This window comes from Plectropomus leopardus, chromosome 12 (assembly GCF_026936395.1).
Source record: "Plectropomus leopardus strain MGB_pleo_1.0 chromosome 12, ASM2693639v1, whole genome shotgun sequence".
NCBI classification, from domain to species: Eukaryota; Metazoa; Chordata; class Actinopteri; order Perciformes; family Serranidae; genus Plectropomus; species Plectropomus leopardus.
This window is the reverse complement of record NC_142187.1, coordinates 5,062,135-5,077,415: the sequence shown is the minus strand read 5'-3', so window position 1 is coordinate 5,077,415 and position 15,281 is coordinate 5,062,135. Positions and strand designations below refer to the sequence as shown.

At 36.5% G+C, this 15,281-nt stretch overlaps 1 protein-coding gene across 5 annotated transcripts in view; it reads left to right on the top strand.

Moving 5' to 3' along the window:
* map4l (microtubule associated protein 4 like) overlaps nt 1-15,281 on the top strand; it is a 126,740-nt gene that overhangs the window by 46,190 nt on the left and 65,269 nt on the right. For all 5 annotated transcript variants that reach the window (XM_088085059.1, XM_088085058.1, XM_088085056.1 and 2 more), the window contains exons 3-5: nt 5,209-5,295; nt 6,813-6,890; nt 8,331-8,570. In XM_088085059.1, coding sequence (XP_087941185.1) covers nt 5,209-5,295; nt 6,813-6,890; nt 8,331-8,570 — 405 coding nt within the window. The remainder of the gene's footprint in view (nt 1-5,208; nt 5,296-6,812; nt 6,891-8,330; nt 8,571-15,281) is intronic.

Genomic DNA, 15,281 nt, shown 5'->3' with positions numbered 1-15,281 from the left:
TTCTCTTTATTATATATTTAAACTTATTTTATGGAGAAAAACAAGAAGAAAATAATAACTTTTTGGCACTTTCTTATGTTATTTTCTTGTTTGTTTTTGTCTGTATGTCTGTTTTACATTTTTCTTTTTCTTTTTTTTCCCCTATTTTATTATTGGGCCATTTCTTATTAAGTTGTTCATCACCCTCCAGTGTTTGTTGTTTTTTTTTTTTTTTCAAGAATTTGCTAATTTGCTAAGATTTCAAAGGGTTAAACAGTAGCTAAAAAGAAACTTAACCTTCAAAAAAGTGCTGGAAAACATTTTTTAAAATATGTATTAATTCTTTCTTTTTCTGTAACATAATTTGAAATAAAAAAATGTGCATATTTTTCCCTAATTCTTTATATATTTTTGGCTCCCACAGCCAAGCTGGTCATTGCCTTTTCCCCCATGCTTTTTCTTTCTTCAGAAAACATCAAACCAATTTCCTCAGGTTTCAAAGGGTTAAATAGCTTGTAAAAGGCATCTGAACACAGCGCAAGACAATTAATGTCGATCCAGGTTTCAGAGGGTTTAACTAATTCCACAGGGAGGCGACAGAAAACGACTTTCTGATGACTTTCGAGTAGAGTAATGAAGTTTATTGGGAAAAAAATGGCAGTTGACTATAAAGTATTTCTGTAGCACAGCAACATGTTTTATGTATACGGTGAACAGTCAGGTTGCATCTTTCAGAGTAGGAGTTAGTATTACCTGATGTGTCTGTGATAGTTCACTTGTAAATTCACTGTGTATCTTTCCCCTGGTGTTTCAGCACCATGGACAGAGACTGACTATATCTTATGTGCCGTGTAGCAGTAGCAGGCTAACGCACAGGAAAGCAACAATAATCCCGTTGCACTCGATCCAAGTGTGCTTCATTTAATGAATTATACAGATTAAGATATTAATTAATAAGTAGTCCAAAAAGAAATAGGTCTTCAATAAACATTTAGAGCTCATGTAAAAGGGAGATAATGTTTGTAAATATAACTAAGTGCACTGACTTAAATACTTTAAAGTAAAATATAAAGCAACTGTACTTTGAGTATTGTCATTTGATGGTACTTTATACTTCTACTCCATCTACATCTTAAAGGGGAATATTGTACTCATTACTCCACTCTGTTTATCTGATAACTATGAATATTATGATTTCTGATAACAGATATCTGCACATGTATGCAAAAATCTGTAGGTGATTAGGGTTGGGTATTGTTTGGGTTTTATTTGATATCTGTGGTAAAACGATACTTTTGAAATGGTACCGGTGCCTTTTTCAAAATAAGGCACAAAATGATGATCAACGATGTGAGCTTTTTACATTGCAAAAGCAAATTTGAACTTCAGCATATTACCTCTTGACAGCTTCAAGTACTCTTAGATATGTAAATACAAATTATTAAGATATGTATTATTAATACATATTCAATAAAACCTAATCCAACAACAATAGTGTCAAATACAGTAATAATATCAGCAAAATATATTTTGACTTGAGTTCACTCATTGACTCCACTGGCAGAAGACAAAGCAAGTCAAGGTTATTTATGAAGTATTTTTTTTTTCAAAACAGGCACGGGCAGTGGGTGAATGAGACAAAGGGCTTCACCATTCTCTACCTGTGGCAATTCTGAATGCTCATGTGCAATTTCAGATTGATTGACCTATCGAGGAGAAAAATAGATGCAGACAAAGTTTTCTTTTTGTCAGCATAAAGAGTCTTTTTACTTACTTTTGAAGTTCATTTTTCTGTAGATAATTCTTACCAAGGTAAGATCTTAAAATCAGGACTTCTACTTGTAATGGAGTATTTCTGCAGTGCGTTGTTGCTACTTTAACCCATAAAAGCTTGTTTTGCATACATATTGTACTGCCGTTGATTGCACTGACCGAAGTACCTTAACATATAGCAGTGAGCATACTGTGGTAACAACAAATCACTGTATTGTGTTCAGTGCAACATGACTGTGTGCTCTGTGCTCAGCAGTCTCCTGTAGCACAAACATATTATTCTCATCAGTTTTCTCAGGCATGTCTTCCTTTCCATTTTCCCAAAATCAAAGAAAATGCTGCTCTGTAGTTAACCTGGTGGTGTCTCACATTCCTCAGCTCTCCAAAGACCTGTTACATTTTTGAGATAAAATTATTTTTGGCAATTACAATTTTGATATTTTGACATTACAAAATAAGAATGGATTTTAGGAAAACTTCACCTGCAAAATGATCATTGGTATACCAACTACTCACCTGTTTCCCTGAATTCATAAAGAAAACTTTCGTGATGAATTGAAGGCTTCAAACAACAAAACTCTATCAAAACATCTGTTCACAAACTCTCGCACAACTCGTGCAGTTTAATCCAAGTCTTATTTATCCGGTCGTATGCTCCGAGCTTCCCAAACTCAGGGATTTTCTCTAAAACCGTCCTAATTAAAACACTTCAACATAGACGCTCTCACGCACAGATGAGAGGGGAGCCTCTGCAAGCACGCATGCACTTTACCAGGCACGCTACGTTTATCTGACAGTGATCATTTCAGGGGTGAAGTATCATTTTAACCCTTTGAAACCCCTTTTTCTTGTGCTGCGTTCAGATGTCTTTCACATGCATTAAAACCTTTGAAACCTGAGAAATTGTGTTTAATTTCTTTTGAAAACATGGCAAAAGTATGGATAAATATGACAATATGACCTGAAAATTAGTTTTAAATGAGTTAGAGAAAGAGAGAATAATTATAAGAAGATTTTTAAAAAAAGAAGGAAAAATGTCCAGAAAACTTAATTTGTAATAATAATAATTACTAACTAGGATTCTTTTGGGGATGGTTTTATTTTTTTTCCAAATTTCCTTTTATTTATTATAATTATATATATGTATATGTATGTGTGTATGTATATACATACACACACACACACACACACACACACACACATATATATATATATATATATATACACACACATTTATACATACATACATACATATATATATACCTATATGGAGGTGGGGCTGCTCTATTTTCCTTTTTCCTTCCTGCATTGTTCTATTCATGTGTTTATAAATATACAATTTCTAACTGATATAAAGTTATTTCAAAAACATAAAATAGACAGAGTAAGTTACCTATCTAATCAACTTAATACAGTGTCCTCTAGAATATCTAAATTGAATAAAAATTAATCAAAGTCAGCGCAACTGCAGTAAAATTACATTTTACATTACATTACATTTTTAATTTTAAAATTTCAGAAATGGATTCAGCATCCTCAATAACCCCCAAAACCACCCAAATAATTTTCAAATTAGTCAAGCAGTTGCTAAAGTACTGTCAATATATACAATTATGCAAACTGCCCAACATAAGTAAGTTAGCATTTGGTGGTTTCTTAACACTGGGGACCCATGCTATACATTCATAACATAAAACTTTGGTGTACTCAACATTTTTTGGTTTTACTTTGCTGGCAAGTAAATTTGTTCAGCTGAAATATACATAATAAAACCACAATGAGCGCAATCCCATTTAAGACTTAACAGAAGCACAATTTCAAAGCCAATACTGTTCAGTTTTTTGACGCATGGATATATTGTGCACATGAGTGGAGCTCAGCTTAATTTGATCATGTAATGGCTCCTTTGTGTTATTTCCTTGGTAATATGCTTTTATTGTTATAATAGTGTCGATGATAGCAAGTTTTGTGTCTGTGCTGCCTAGTGGGATTTAATGGAGCCGGCAGAGCAAATCTTTACTATAGTAGATGGATTACATCAGCCTCTTGATTTCTTTTATTATACAGCAGCACTTAAGAAGCTCCTCCTGCTGCTCCTTCTGCAGGAACAGGAATATCAAAGATGTACTTGATATACAGTATTTGTCCATACAGTGTGGGTGTGTTCTGTGTGTCTTGGTATGTGTGCCTCTCAGTGTTTGGCACACATGCATCCATCCTTTAAGACACATCCAGCCACAGTGAGCGTTGCCGAAGGAGCCACAGATGCTGTCGTCCTCCCCTTGCGTAACCATGGTGATAGTCCCCTTGGCGACGTGTTGTGTCTGCTCGCCTCACTGTCAAAAGATGTACACAGCAAACACACACCAACAGGCTGCAGAGGCTGGTTTTTGGGAAGCAGGACCTGTTTGGTGATTTAACAGCTGACAGAGCAGAGTGACAGATTCAGGTGCAGTTTTCAGTTTTATTATACAGAGAGTTTGAAAAGAGAGCCGGCAGGATGCAGTCTGTGTTTGTCAGAAATATGTAGGTCATTCATCCAAGGTCTGGGTTTTCATCCCTGAAAATGATTGTTGTATGCAACAAAAAGCCTGAAAGACTAATGAGCTAGTATATGATCTTTCAGTATTTTTTATTTTTTCACAGCTTTAACAAAGATGTGTACAGGGTACCTGTGGATCCTTAAAAAGTCTAAAAAAAGGCATCAAATGAAATAGTCTAAAGCTAAGGCCTTAATTGGTCTTAAAGTCTTTTTCCATAAGTCTTAAAAGTGCTAGGACATAAAAGATATGATTTTATAAATCTTATTTCTGAAATTGCATTGTCTCAAATCTCAAAATAATAGGTAACTTTAAAAGAAAAATTCAGAGAATACTACTTACATTGCTGTCACCCAAAAGTCATGTTTTATTTTAAAGTACAGTAAATAATTTAGCAAAAAAATCTCCCTAACCCAAAGTAATTTATGTGAGATCTTTTTTCTCCCATTTTTTTTCTACCTAGATTTTGGTTATAGTGAAATTAGTCATAAATTTAATTCCTAGTGGTTTTGAAAAAGTCCTAAATTTACTTGCTGTAAGCTGCAGGAACCTTGTGTGTCCAAAAAATGTCATGTAAACAAGAACACAAACGTACATGAGAGCAGAGATAATTGGCATTCTACACAGATCATAATCATTAGTAATAACAAATAATCAGAATCAATACATAAATCAATAAAAATCTTAAAATTAAAATAAAATGAATGGACATGGACAGAAAAGCAAGCAAACATTATGAACTCATATTCCTGTCACATCAGGGGGATTCGCCAAATAAGTTTTTGTTATAGTCTATAAATCTGTTGCTATTTAATATCACTATTTTTTCACCCATAAAGATATAATCTGTATTATAATGATACAAATAACAAATATTTGAACTATGTTGTTAATGTTTTCTTTTAATCTCTTCTAGGTCCAGGGATGATGTCATCAATGATGTCATCAGGGGGACGCCAAGACCCACCAGGACAGCCTGCCTTCAGCTCTGACTACCTGTCTGGTGAGGGAGGAGGAAGTGCCAGTTATTTATCATACAGTTTTCCCACTTTAGTACAGATGATCTTTTTGCACACTGATTTAGTTTTGTTCTTGCAGAGGCTCATGGGAGCTGTAGTTCCCCCTGTAGGTCACTCTTATAACAACAATGAAATTGTGAGACCAGCAAAGTGGCCCCCTTCTAGATTTGTATGCCCAAAACTGTATTACCCAAATGAGCAATGTTTTCTCACATGATCCTCAACACAAACAAATTCAACACTCAAATTTTCCATTTTAAAGAAAATTATGAAAAAGAAAAAATCTGTTTGCATCTACTATTGATGAACTGAACAAAACGCTAAATGCAGCAATTGTTTTTGTTCCCATTTTCCACAAGTTTAAGTTGAAAATCTTATTATTTTTTTTGCACTCAACAGATGTATTTCTTTTACATTTTTACAAATTTAGTTAAATCCGCATTAGTGAGCACTTCTCCTTTTCCAATAAATATGGTAACACTACATAACTCTTAAAAATTCATTTTAAAATGAGATGAAAACATAGTTTTTAGGATGAATCAACTTGAAAATGTATAATAAATATGGTAATTAAATACTAGTTTACCATAATTATGAAGACACGTTTTTAAGTTGATAACTCATACAAGTTAATTTGTTCCAGCTAAGTATTCCACATTATCTGAAAGAAATTCAAAAGTGTTTCGTACTTAATTACCATATTTATGAACATACATTTTAATCAATTACTCATAAGTAAAGGTTTTTCCAACAATTTTTTCACATTATTAAAAAAGGTTTTTTTTAAACTAATTTGTAACCAAAAAAAAAAAACAAAAAGGAAGCAAAAAAGTGTTTATGTGTTTAGTTTCATTCAATACATACAACAAAATAGCATAAACAAGAGTCAAATCTGTGGTAGCAAAATGTCAAGGCGGTGTCTATAGTGTTAGATGTTAAAGAAAAGGAAGAATTTATGTGCATATCAGCTTGTATGCAGAAAGTCTTTATTGCATTCTCTGTTTGTTGCAATAGTTATTTTTTATGTCATAGTATGAAAACCACAAATGTTACAAATAACAGTATGGCTTAATTTTATTCACATGTCTCAATAAGCTATGAAAACAAAAACTTAACCTTGAAATTGAAGTGGCTAAATGGAATTCAGCCATTGTTCATTTCATTATTACTCCTGTGCTTTTCCTATTGTGACATGTCAAAATATCAAACATATTTTTTTGGTTTTTCCATATAAATTTACATTATGCATGCACTCATTTGGACATTACCAAAATTAGCATATCTGTTGATATTCTATCCCACGGCTTCATCTCACTCTGCTCCTCATCTCTCCCAATCATTCACCTCTTTGTTCACTCCTCCCACTCATTTTGACTTCTCTGGCTCTCTGCCCTCACTGTCCTCTGTCATTCTCAAATATTCGCTCCTCTGTTCACTCTTGGATTTCTCTCCCTCCTGCCTATCTGTCTCTGTCTCTCTGTCTGTCTGTCTCCCTTTTCAGGTCCTATGATGGGAGCAAAGACAGATCAATGGAGCCTGAACAAGACAAAGGACAACAGCATGCCTGACTCATTACTAGGTCCACTTCACTTTTTTACCTCCTGTGTAATATTGACCTCTGACTGGATGGATCATCATATTATCACTCCTGTGTGTTTGCATATTACCATAAAAAGTTGTTTAACCCTTTGAAACCTGGATTGATATCAGTTTTTTTGTGCTGCATTCAGACGCCTTTCTCAAATCATTATGTTAGTGCTGGTATCAGGAATTTGGCTTTTAAATATTAGACCCCACACAGTGGAACAACCTGCAGAAGTTCTTAAAATTAGATGCATGAATTCCTCTTAATCAATTTAAATCTGTTTTGACTGACAGAACACAGTGAATGCATGTGTTTTCTTTGAGTGACATTGTTCCATCTGTTGATGCTTCGGATTATTTGTTTTATGTATGCATTGGCTTTTGTGTGTGTTTTGCTTTTAATGTGAACTTTAGTATCGGCTACATTTTTGATATTTTGTCAATGTATACTATCTTTGTAAAAGAGAGCTAGCTCTTGGTAGCCTTACTTGTTTAAATCCAGGTTATATAAATTCCAATGGCAGCCAATTTAGTTCGTAGACATATAACAATTAGACAATCACAGTAAAATTGGTGCAGTTGGCGGCAGTCACTGATTCAACCACTGGGGACACTAATTAGAATTTTTCAAATTCCGTGTATAGTAGCATTGAAGGGCTATATCACCCAAAAATTAAAACTTCAGTTGTTATCTACTCACCAACATGCTGAGGGAAAGTTAGGTGAAGTTTTATAGTCCACAAAACATACGTTAAAAAATAAAACCGTAATAAAAACGCAAAATGTCTCAGTACTACTCGTCTGAAGTCATCAAGTGTCCCTAAGCCCCGATGTGCCAGGTTTTTTTGAAAAATGGGACTGAGGTCACGTTTTTAGCCTTGTCGTAGCCTGTAGTTAGTAGTGTGGGAGCCACGTTCACGTATCCGCTGTGCTATCTCAGGGCTTCAGGACACTTGGATTGCTTCAGGCAAGCAGTATGGAGATATTTTATGGTTTTATTTTGTATTTTTTTCAATCCTTGTCACCATTTGCTTCAATTGATTGTTTTGTAGATTGCAAAACTTCACCTGATTTTCCATCAGACTGAGTTAGATAATGACTGAATTTTCATACTTAGTTGAGCTTTCCCTCTAGTAATGTTAAGCTTAAATTTGTCAACAAAATTTAGTTACTATTATTATTGAAACTGGTGTAGTGTGACAAATTATAATGCATCATTTGACCAGCTTTATCTTGATACTTTAAGCATGCCAGTCTGGTTATGGATTAATGTTATGAAACGCCTGGTCTCACCACTGTTTTTACAGCTTCCTTACATCATATACATTTTAGAAAAAAATGTAAAAGCAGTGTCTTTATATAGCAGCAGTGTGTTTAATTTTCTTGAGACAGTTGTCTGTTGGTGAAGAATCTCTGTGTTCTCTCTCTCCATCAGGCTTTTCTCAGTCTGGGATGGGAGGGACCATGGGGTCTAGCATGCCACCATTCCAGAGCAGCATGAGCTCCACTCTGGGCCAGACCGGGATGGGCTCGGCCATGGACTCCCAGAAGAGTTCGGGCCTGTTTGGTGTGGAAAGCAAAAGCACCACTAACACCAGTGGAAGCAGTCCAATGAAAACCAGTGATGTGTTTTCTTCTGGCGGCCCGGGACTCCACTCTATGGATCACACTGCAGGTATCTGAGAGAGCGGTGGATGCATGTGTTACTGTGTGGGGTGGGCTGAGTCAGGAGAAAGATAAGAGGCGGCAGTTACAGTTTATGTAGTTTGGTTTGGGGGTTTTCATGTACAATCTGTACAATCAAAAAATGTTAGGACGCTGGACAACATCAAAAAAATAACAGAATGCAATGATTTGCAAATCCTTTTAGACCTGTATTCAATAGAATACCATACAAAGACAAGATTTTAAATGTGCAAACTGAAAGATATGTATATTTTCACAAAAAAAATTGTGTTTTTTCAAATCCAAAGAGCACCTGTTTTTTAAACCTACACATGTGAAGTCGCATTCCTCAGCCAAACTTTTTTTAGAAGTGAAATTCTGTTATGTTTTTGCTTGATATACAATGTTAGATGTTCAACAGTCTAGAGTCTCTGTTGTTGTACACTACACAGCTGAAGAATGTACACAGTGTGTCTCACTGTGTACAAGGAAGTCTCTAAACAAGACAACGTCTAGATGGCAGCATATGTTGCTCTAAAACCTGTATGTACCTTTCAGCATTCATTATGCCTCTACAGATGTGACTAACACTAACAATCCCTAATACCATCACAGATGGTGGCTTTCAAGCTTTGCAACGGTAACAATCTGGATGGTCCTTTTCCTCTTTAGCCCAGAGGACAAGACGTCCATGATTTCCAAAAACTATGTGAAATTTGGATTCATTAGACAAAAGCACACTTTTCCACTTTGTGTTAGCCTATTTAGTTATATCCTTTATACAATTGTGTTAGTTTTTAATGCAGTGCAGCTTTAGGGGTCAAAGGTCACAGGCATTTAATGTGTAATGCAATTGTGCGTTAAGAAATGTTCTTCTTAATATTTGGGTTATGGGTTAACCTATCACCATCCTTGCTTGTGAACGACTGAGCCTTTCAAAGATGCCCCTTATAAACCCAGTCATGATATTGTCATTGGTTACCAGTTAACCTGTTTACCAGTGAAATGGTCCAGCTGTTTTTTGAGCATTCCACAACTTCCCCAGTCTTTTGTTGCCCCCTGTCTGAACTTTTCTGAAATGTGTTGCAGGCATCAAATTCAGAATAGGTCTAAATTAAAAAAAAAACAAATATAAAATGCATCACTTTGAATAATAAATATCTTGTCTTTGCACTGTATGCCATCGAATACATGTCAAAACACATTTACAGATCATTGCGTTTTGTTTTTATTTACGTTTTACACAACAACCCAACATTTTTGGAATTAGGGTAGTATGTTTTTAGGGAGGGTTGGTTGGATTTATTACAAAGTTACAACAAATGTTGAAGCTAGAGCCCTGGCCAAAATTGAAAAATTCAAATCCAGATCATATCTTAAATTTGACTCAAAATGTTAAATGTTTTGCTAATTAATGTAGAACGAAGCGCTGGGTTTGGGAAGCAAGGGGCAGGTGGTGACAGGGGCAGAGTAACAGCCTGATCACACTCATCCAGCAGCAGAGGGCAGCCTTTTGTAGTAGTTTCCAGTGGAGGTGGATCAGATCCAGCTCTGCCCTGATGTCTTATGCTGCGCGCACTTTGCAACTGTCTTTGTCTCATGACAAAACTGGATCAACAGACAGATGGGACTCTTTTAAATAATAGAGGGCAACCTGTAGTTTTATGTCTTCTGTAGTTACTGCAATCTGTTAGAAAAAAAACAACCCATAGGCATCTTAGAGCTCCCCATGAAATTTATATTGCCTCTTATCATGAATTGGTAATGTTAATAATAATCAATAGCTGCTTGGGTGGATAACAGCTGCGCATTATCTCAAAATGTTGTTGTAGTGTTAGGGATAACCTTAATCAACAAAATCACAAACCCATAAGACGATTTAACCACAAAGTAAAAGCAGCACACTGTGCCTTTTGCAGTTTTCCTGTGTTTCTGTGCCCAAAAGCAACATTTCATACAGAAATAGAAAGAACAGAGACATGCTTTTGGTGCTGCGTAACATCTGTGGTTTTTCGAAACATAATTTTACACTCACTAGGGCCGTTAGTCCTCTCAGCATAAAAGCTTCAGGTGTGAGAAATGGACAGAAAAAAAAGATTTGAACCGCAGGACCCTCAACTGAACTTTGAAAATGACTCAGCATCTGAGTTTCAGTAGTGCAGAACTTATAAAACATTTAGCAAGCTCTTACTCTTACTTTTTTTTTATCTCCTCTGTTTGTTGTTGTACTAAAGATAGCCCTGCTAGCTTAAAGCCAGTGAGCAGTACAGGCTGGTTATTATGTAATAGTTACTATCCTGGTTCATTACAGGAAATTTCAACACATCTTTTAGAAAGCAAGGATGAATTGAGGAGAAAGTGTCTGTTACCCAATAGCAGCTATTAATGTCTACTGTAAAAACTGCTACAATTGTCACTTAAGTCTTTAGAGTGAAAAAAAACTTTAGCTTTGTTTGTTTGAGGATAAAGATAACTTACTACTGTACCCATTCAATGTTTCAGGGAACAGAGTGTAGTGATGTAACCACATGCTGCTATTTTAACATTCTGTCCTCAGCTCACCGCTCCATCACACAAAATACCTGCAGACATTCTGTAAATGTGCCAACCCTGTTACATAATTTGGATGACAACAATGAAGAGTAAAATGTAAGCTTTAGATAAGCAAACCCAATCTTTCATGTTCCTATTGCAGATCTTTTGTTTTTTTTGTCAAATGTTATGTAAAATATGCAACCTTTAATGAAAACGGTTTAGCCCAGCTTTGTATTTGCTTAATGTGACACGGGCTAGAGTTAGGTTCGAGAACTATTATCATGACTCTGAGAGTCATGACACAGATCAAATTGACCTGACCACATTAGGAGGGTTGATATGGATAAACAGAATGTTAAACATGGGAACTCAGGACCCTGGAACCATAAGCTGCATTTCCACCAAGCAAGCCAGTTCAGTTCAGTTCAGTTCAGTTCAGCCAGGTATTCATTTTTTGCTTTTCCATTACAAAAGTTGTGGATGATACCTTTGGAACCATTCTTTACTGTGGCAGCGAGTGTTGCTGAATGGAGCAGTGAGTTACGAAACTGCCTCCATGTAAGAGCACTGTCTGCAGTGGAAATGCTTAACAGGTCCAGAGTGTAGGTACATGTTTGTAGGGGTTACTTTTAGTTCCAAAGGTACTATACCGAAAGTTTTCTTCAGGGAAACACAACTATAGGATTTTGGGAACATATGACATTGGGAACTTAGGACTTCTGGGAACATTGGACATTTGGAATTTAAGACCCTGAAAGCAGGCCCTGCGATAGTCTGGCGAACTGTCCAGGGTGTACCCCGCCTTCCGCCCGATGACAGCTGGGATTGGCTCCAGCCCCCCCGCGACCCTTACGAGGACAAGCGGTTACAGAAAATGACTGACTGACTGACCCTGAAAGCATAGGACTTTGGAAAAATAAAACCGTAAAAGTCCTGGATTTGAGAAGGTTTTAAGTACTGGAGGGTCGGACGATGGTTTTGCACAAACCTGTTGAGAATGTAATTAGTAATTGTTAATAGAACATCCAGAATCAGGGATTACAGGTGTTACTAATAATATGATCAATTGCTTTGCTCTATTGAAAAGTCCCAGTAAGCCATGACAAAGAGCCAGCATGAAAAGAAAAAAAAATCCATGAAAAAAGGTCTATTATACTCATCCCAACAGTAATGTGATACCACTGATATTGAAGTCCCTTGCCTTTGTCACAGCTGCATGTGCACATCATAAGAGAAATGTAATCTAAACTACATCTACACCACCACTTGGGGCATTAAGCACTGAACAATCTAAAGGTGTGTTAAGAGAAAGACATTTTAAGTGTTTTTCCTAAATAAAACATAGCTGTTTTAATGGCTGTGTGTTTTCTCTGAATGTCTTTCTCTTAATTGCACTTTAGAAGGATAATTGAGTATGAGTAGTTCATTCCTGTTGGCAGACTAAAGAAAGAAGCCAAAGAAGCCATTCGGAGTCATGCCAAGTCATGGTTTTCCACTCCTTCCTGTCTCACATCACTGGGTATCTAATGTCGCAAAGCCAAAATCATAAAACTTTTGGACCAGTCTTGTACTCTGTTTGGCCAAATGATTCCACAAGAACCAGAGTATATTTTCTGTTAGATGGGAATCTTATTGGTTTGTTTGAGGTTATAGTAACAATTCAGGTTACTTTATGATGTCTGAAGCTACCTGCAGACTGTAATATTTTTGCAATCTTATAAGATTAGTGCAAGCTACACTACGCGATATGGATCTTAATAAACTTGGGTATGTGGTGATAGTAAAATGAAAACAGATAAATCAATCTGAAACACTCAAAAATCAGACAGTGTATACCCAGACTTACAGTACTGGGCAAAAGGTCTTTTTGGAGCCACAAATCCTCTGCAAGACACTACTGATACATTCACCCACCAGCCTTCCACTCTGTCTGTGTCACCTCTTCCCGAACCATGAAATTTAAAGTCCTTTACACACTTGCTCCTCTTGCTGTCTGCAGGTGCCAATGGGATACACAGAGATATAACCCCCCACCCCCCCGTGCACAAAATTTCAGATTAACTCCCACCCATAGCACTTTTGCATAGGCAATGTGTTTGAGGCAACCAGTGCTTAAACACTAATGTTTCCTGTGGCAGTTTGCCAGCCTCCAGATTAAGATGTACTCCCATTAAATACCTTATCACATTAAATATAGATGATAATGCCCTGGCCTTGCTTCTTTTTCGAGCTGTTTATAGCTTGGCAAGCATTGGAGGCCAACGGGAAAAAATAGCAATTTCAATCAATCAAGTATTTAGAAATACGTGGAAAAGTGCCAGATTTAGATGGGAATGCACCTTTTTTGGATTCACATTAACATCCAGTGATGTAAGACTGATTTCAGAGATGGGAGGATGAAAACTGAGATGGAGGAATAATAATTTAGAAAGGAAGAGGACACGATGAGCAGACTGAGTGGAGTGTATAGGTCAAAGAGTTTCATTTATACAATCTATCCCTCTATCTGTCTGTTTCGATCTGTCTGTTCATCTTTCTCTCTCTCATTCTCCCCGAGCTGATGAAGTGCTTGTCAGAAATAATTGAGAAATATTGCTTCAGAGGAAAAATTCATACCCAACTGTGATGACTTCATCCCCAAACAAGACAGATAGTGGGAACAGACAAATGAAGGGGTCATCTGGTGTCAAGCTGCATTTCTTTTGTTGTTTGGTAATGCTTGCATGTGAACAATCTGTTGTGGTGCTGTGATGCTGTAACTTCCATAATTCCATATTTTTAAACAGATCATTTTGGATCATTTTAGTGTTTCTGCATTTAAGACAATGAGCCATTTATTACTCTAAAGATATGCATGCAAGTATTTTTATGCATGGTATTTGAAATGTGCCTGACTCTTTTACCCTGTTAAAGTGGAAATAGAGGGTTTTTTTTGCTTTAACTTATAATTATTAAGTCAATTTTGATTACAAAATGTGATTGCTAGTGAATGATGACACCATCTGCATTCAAACTGGTTCCCTGTCAAAAGTCAAAACTCAATCCAAGCCTAACACAGTTAATCAGTATACGCATAGACCGGTTTGTATTTCCTAAGAATTAGTACTTAATTAAAGACATTATGTCCTTAATGTACAATTATATAATTAATGTAAAGTTACAGAGGTTACATGGTGAGGACTTACCTTAAAATAACGCAAAATTTACATGGTTCTTAACTCGCGTCTCATGGGGAAAATCCAGACGGAAATTCTGTTTTTTTGACCCATCCACCATCCCACCAGGACTGCTTCCTTACTGATTCCCTTCAGCACTTTGGTCATGTGATCAAAGCCTTTAAAAATATGTGGTTTTTGTACAAATTTGAATGCATTACCTTTTATAGGAAAACATGCAAATAGTTTGTCAGAAGAAGTCTTACAACTTCATTATGTCAAGTCTTCATTCCCATGATCTCTTCTTGATCTGTAACTTAATTATTTACTTAATCCGTGTGTTGTGGTGAGGCGATAACATCCACCTTGGATGGCTTCAGTGCTGTTCCCTTTTGTCTTCCACTAGTGCTTAAGTTCTGTTTGCTGCTGCTGCAGTTGGCTAGAAAGGCCAGAATTCCCTGAACAAGTACATCAAGCTTTGGGTAATGTTAGGCGAAGACATAACTTGTCTGACGTCCTCCATCATTACCTAGCTAACGTTAACTTACATGCCACTTGAAATTACCTATGTTTTGTGTTCATGTGTTGTAACGTAAAAAAACAAACCCCAGCACTGAGCTGCTGTAGCCTAACACAGACATTTGGTCCATTGTTGGCCTGACCTAACCCAAACCTTAATGTCATTTGCAAATATTTATACAATCCCAGCCCAACCTGTCAGGCTCAAATTGGGTCTCCACACTCTTTTTGCTATAAGCCTTGCTTTCACTGTGCAATTCTGTCTGCCACCAGGTACAATCTCCTGGGAAAATGAAGGCTCGATTTACGGCATGAGGAAGTGCATCAACCATTGTACAACCAAATCAAAAGAGGATAGCACTTTTGTTTTTCCTGATAGCTTTTCGGTAGCTTTTCCCAGTTACCAGAGTATCAATATTCTGTAAGTTCCGCAAGTTCTTTGCATTACTAAACTCTAGGAAACTAACTGGTTAGTAGCTGCTAGGCTCTGAGATAAACAAATAGCGATCCAG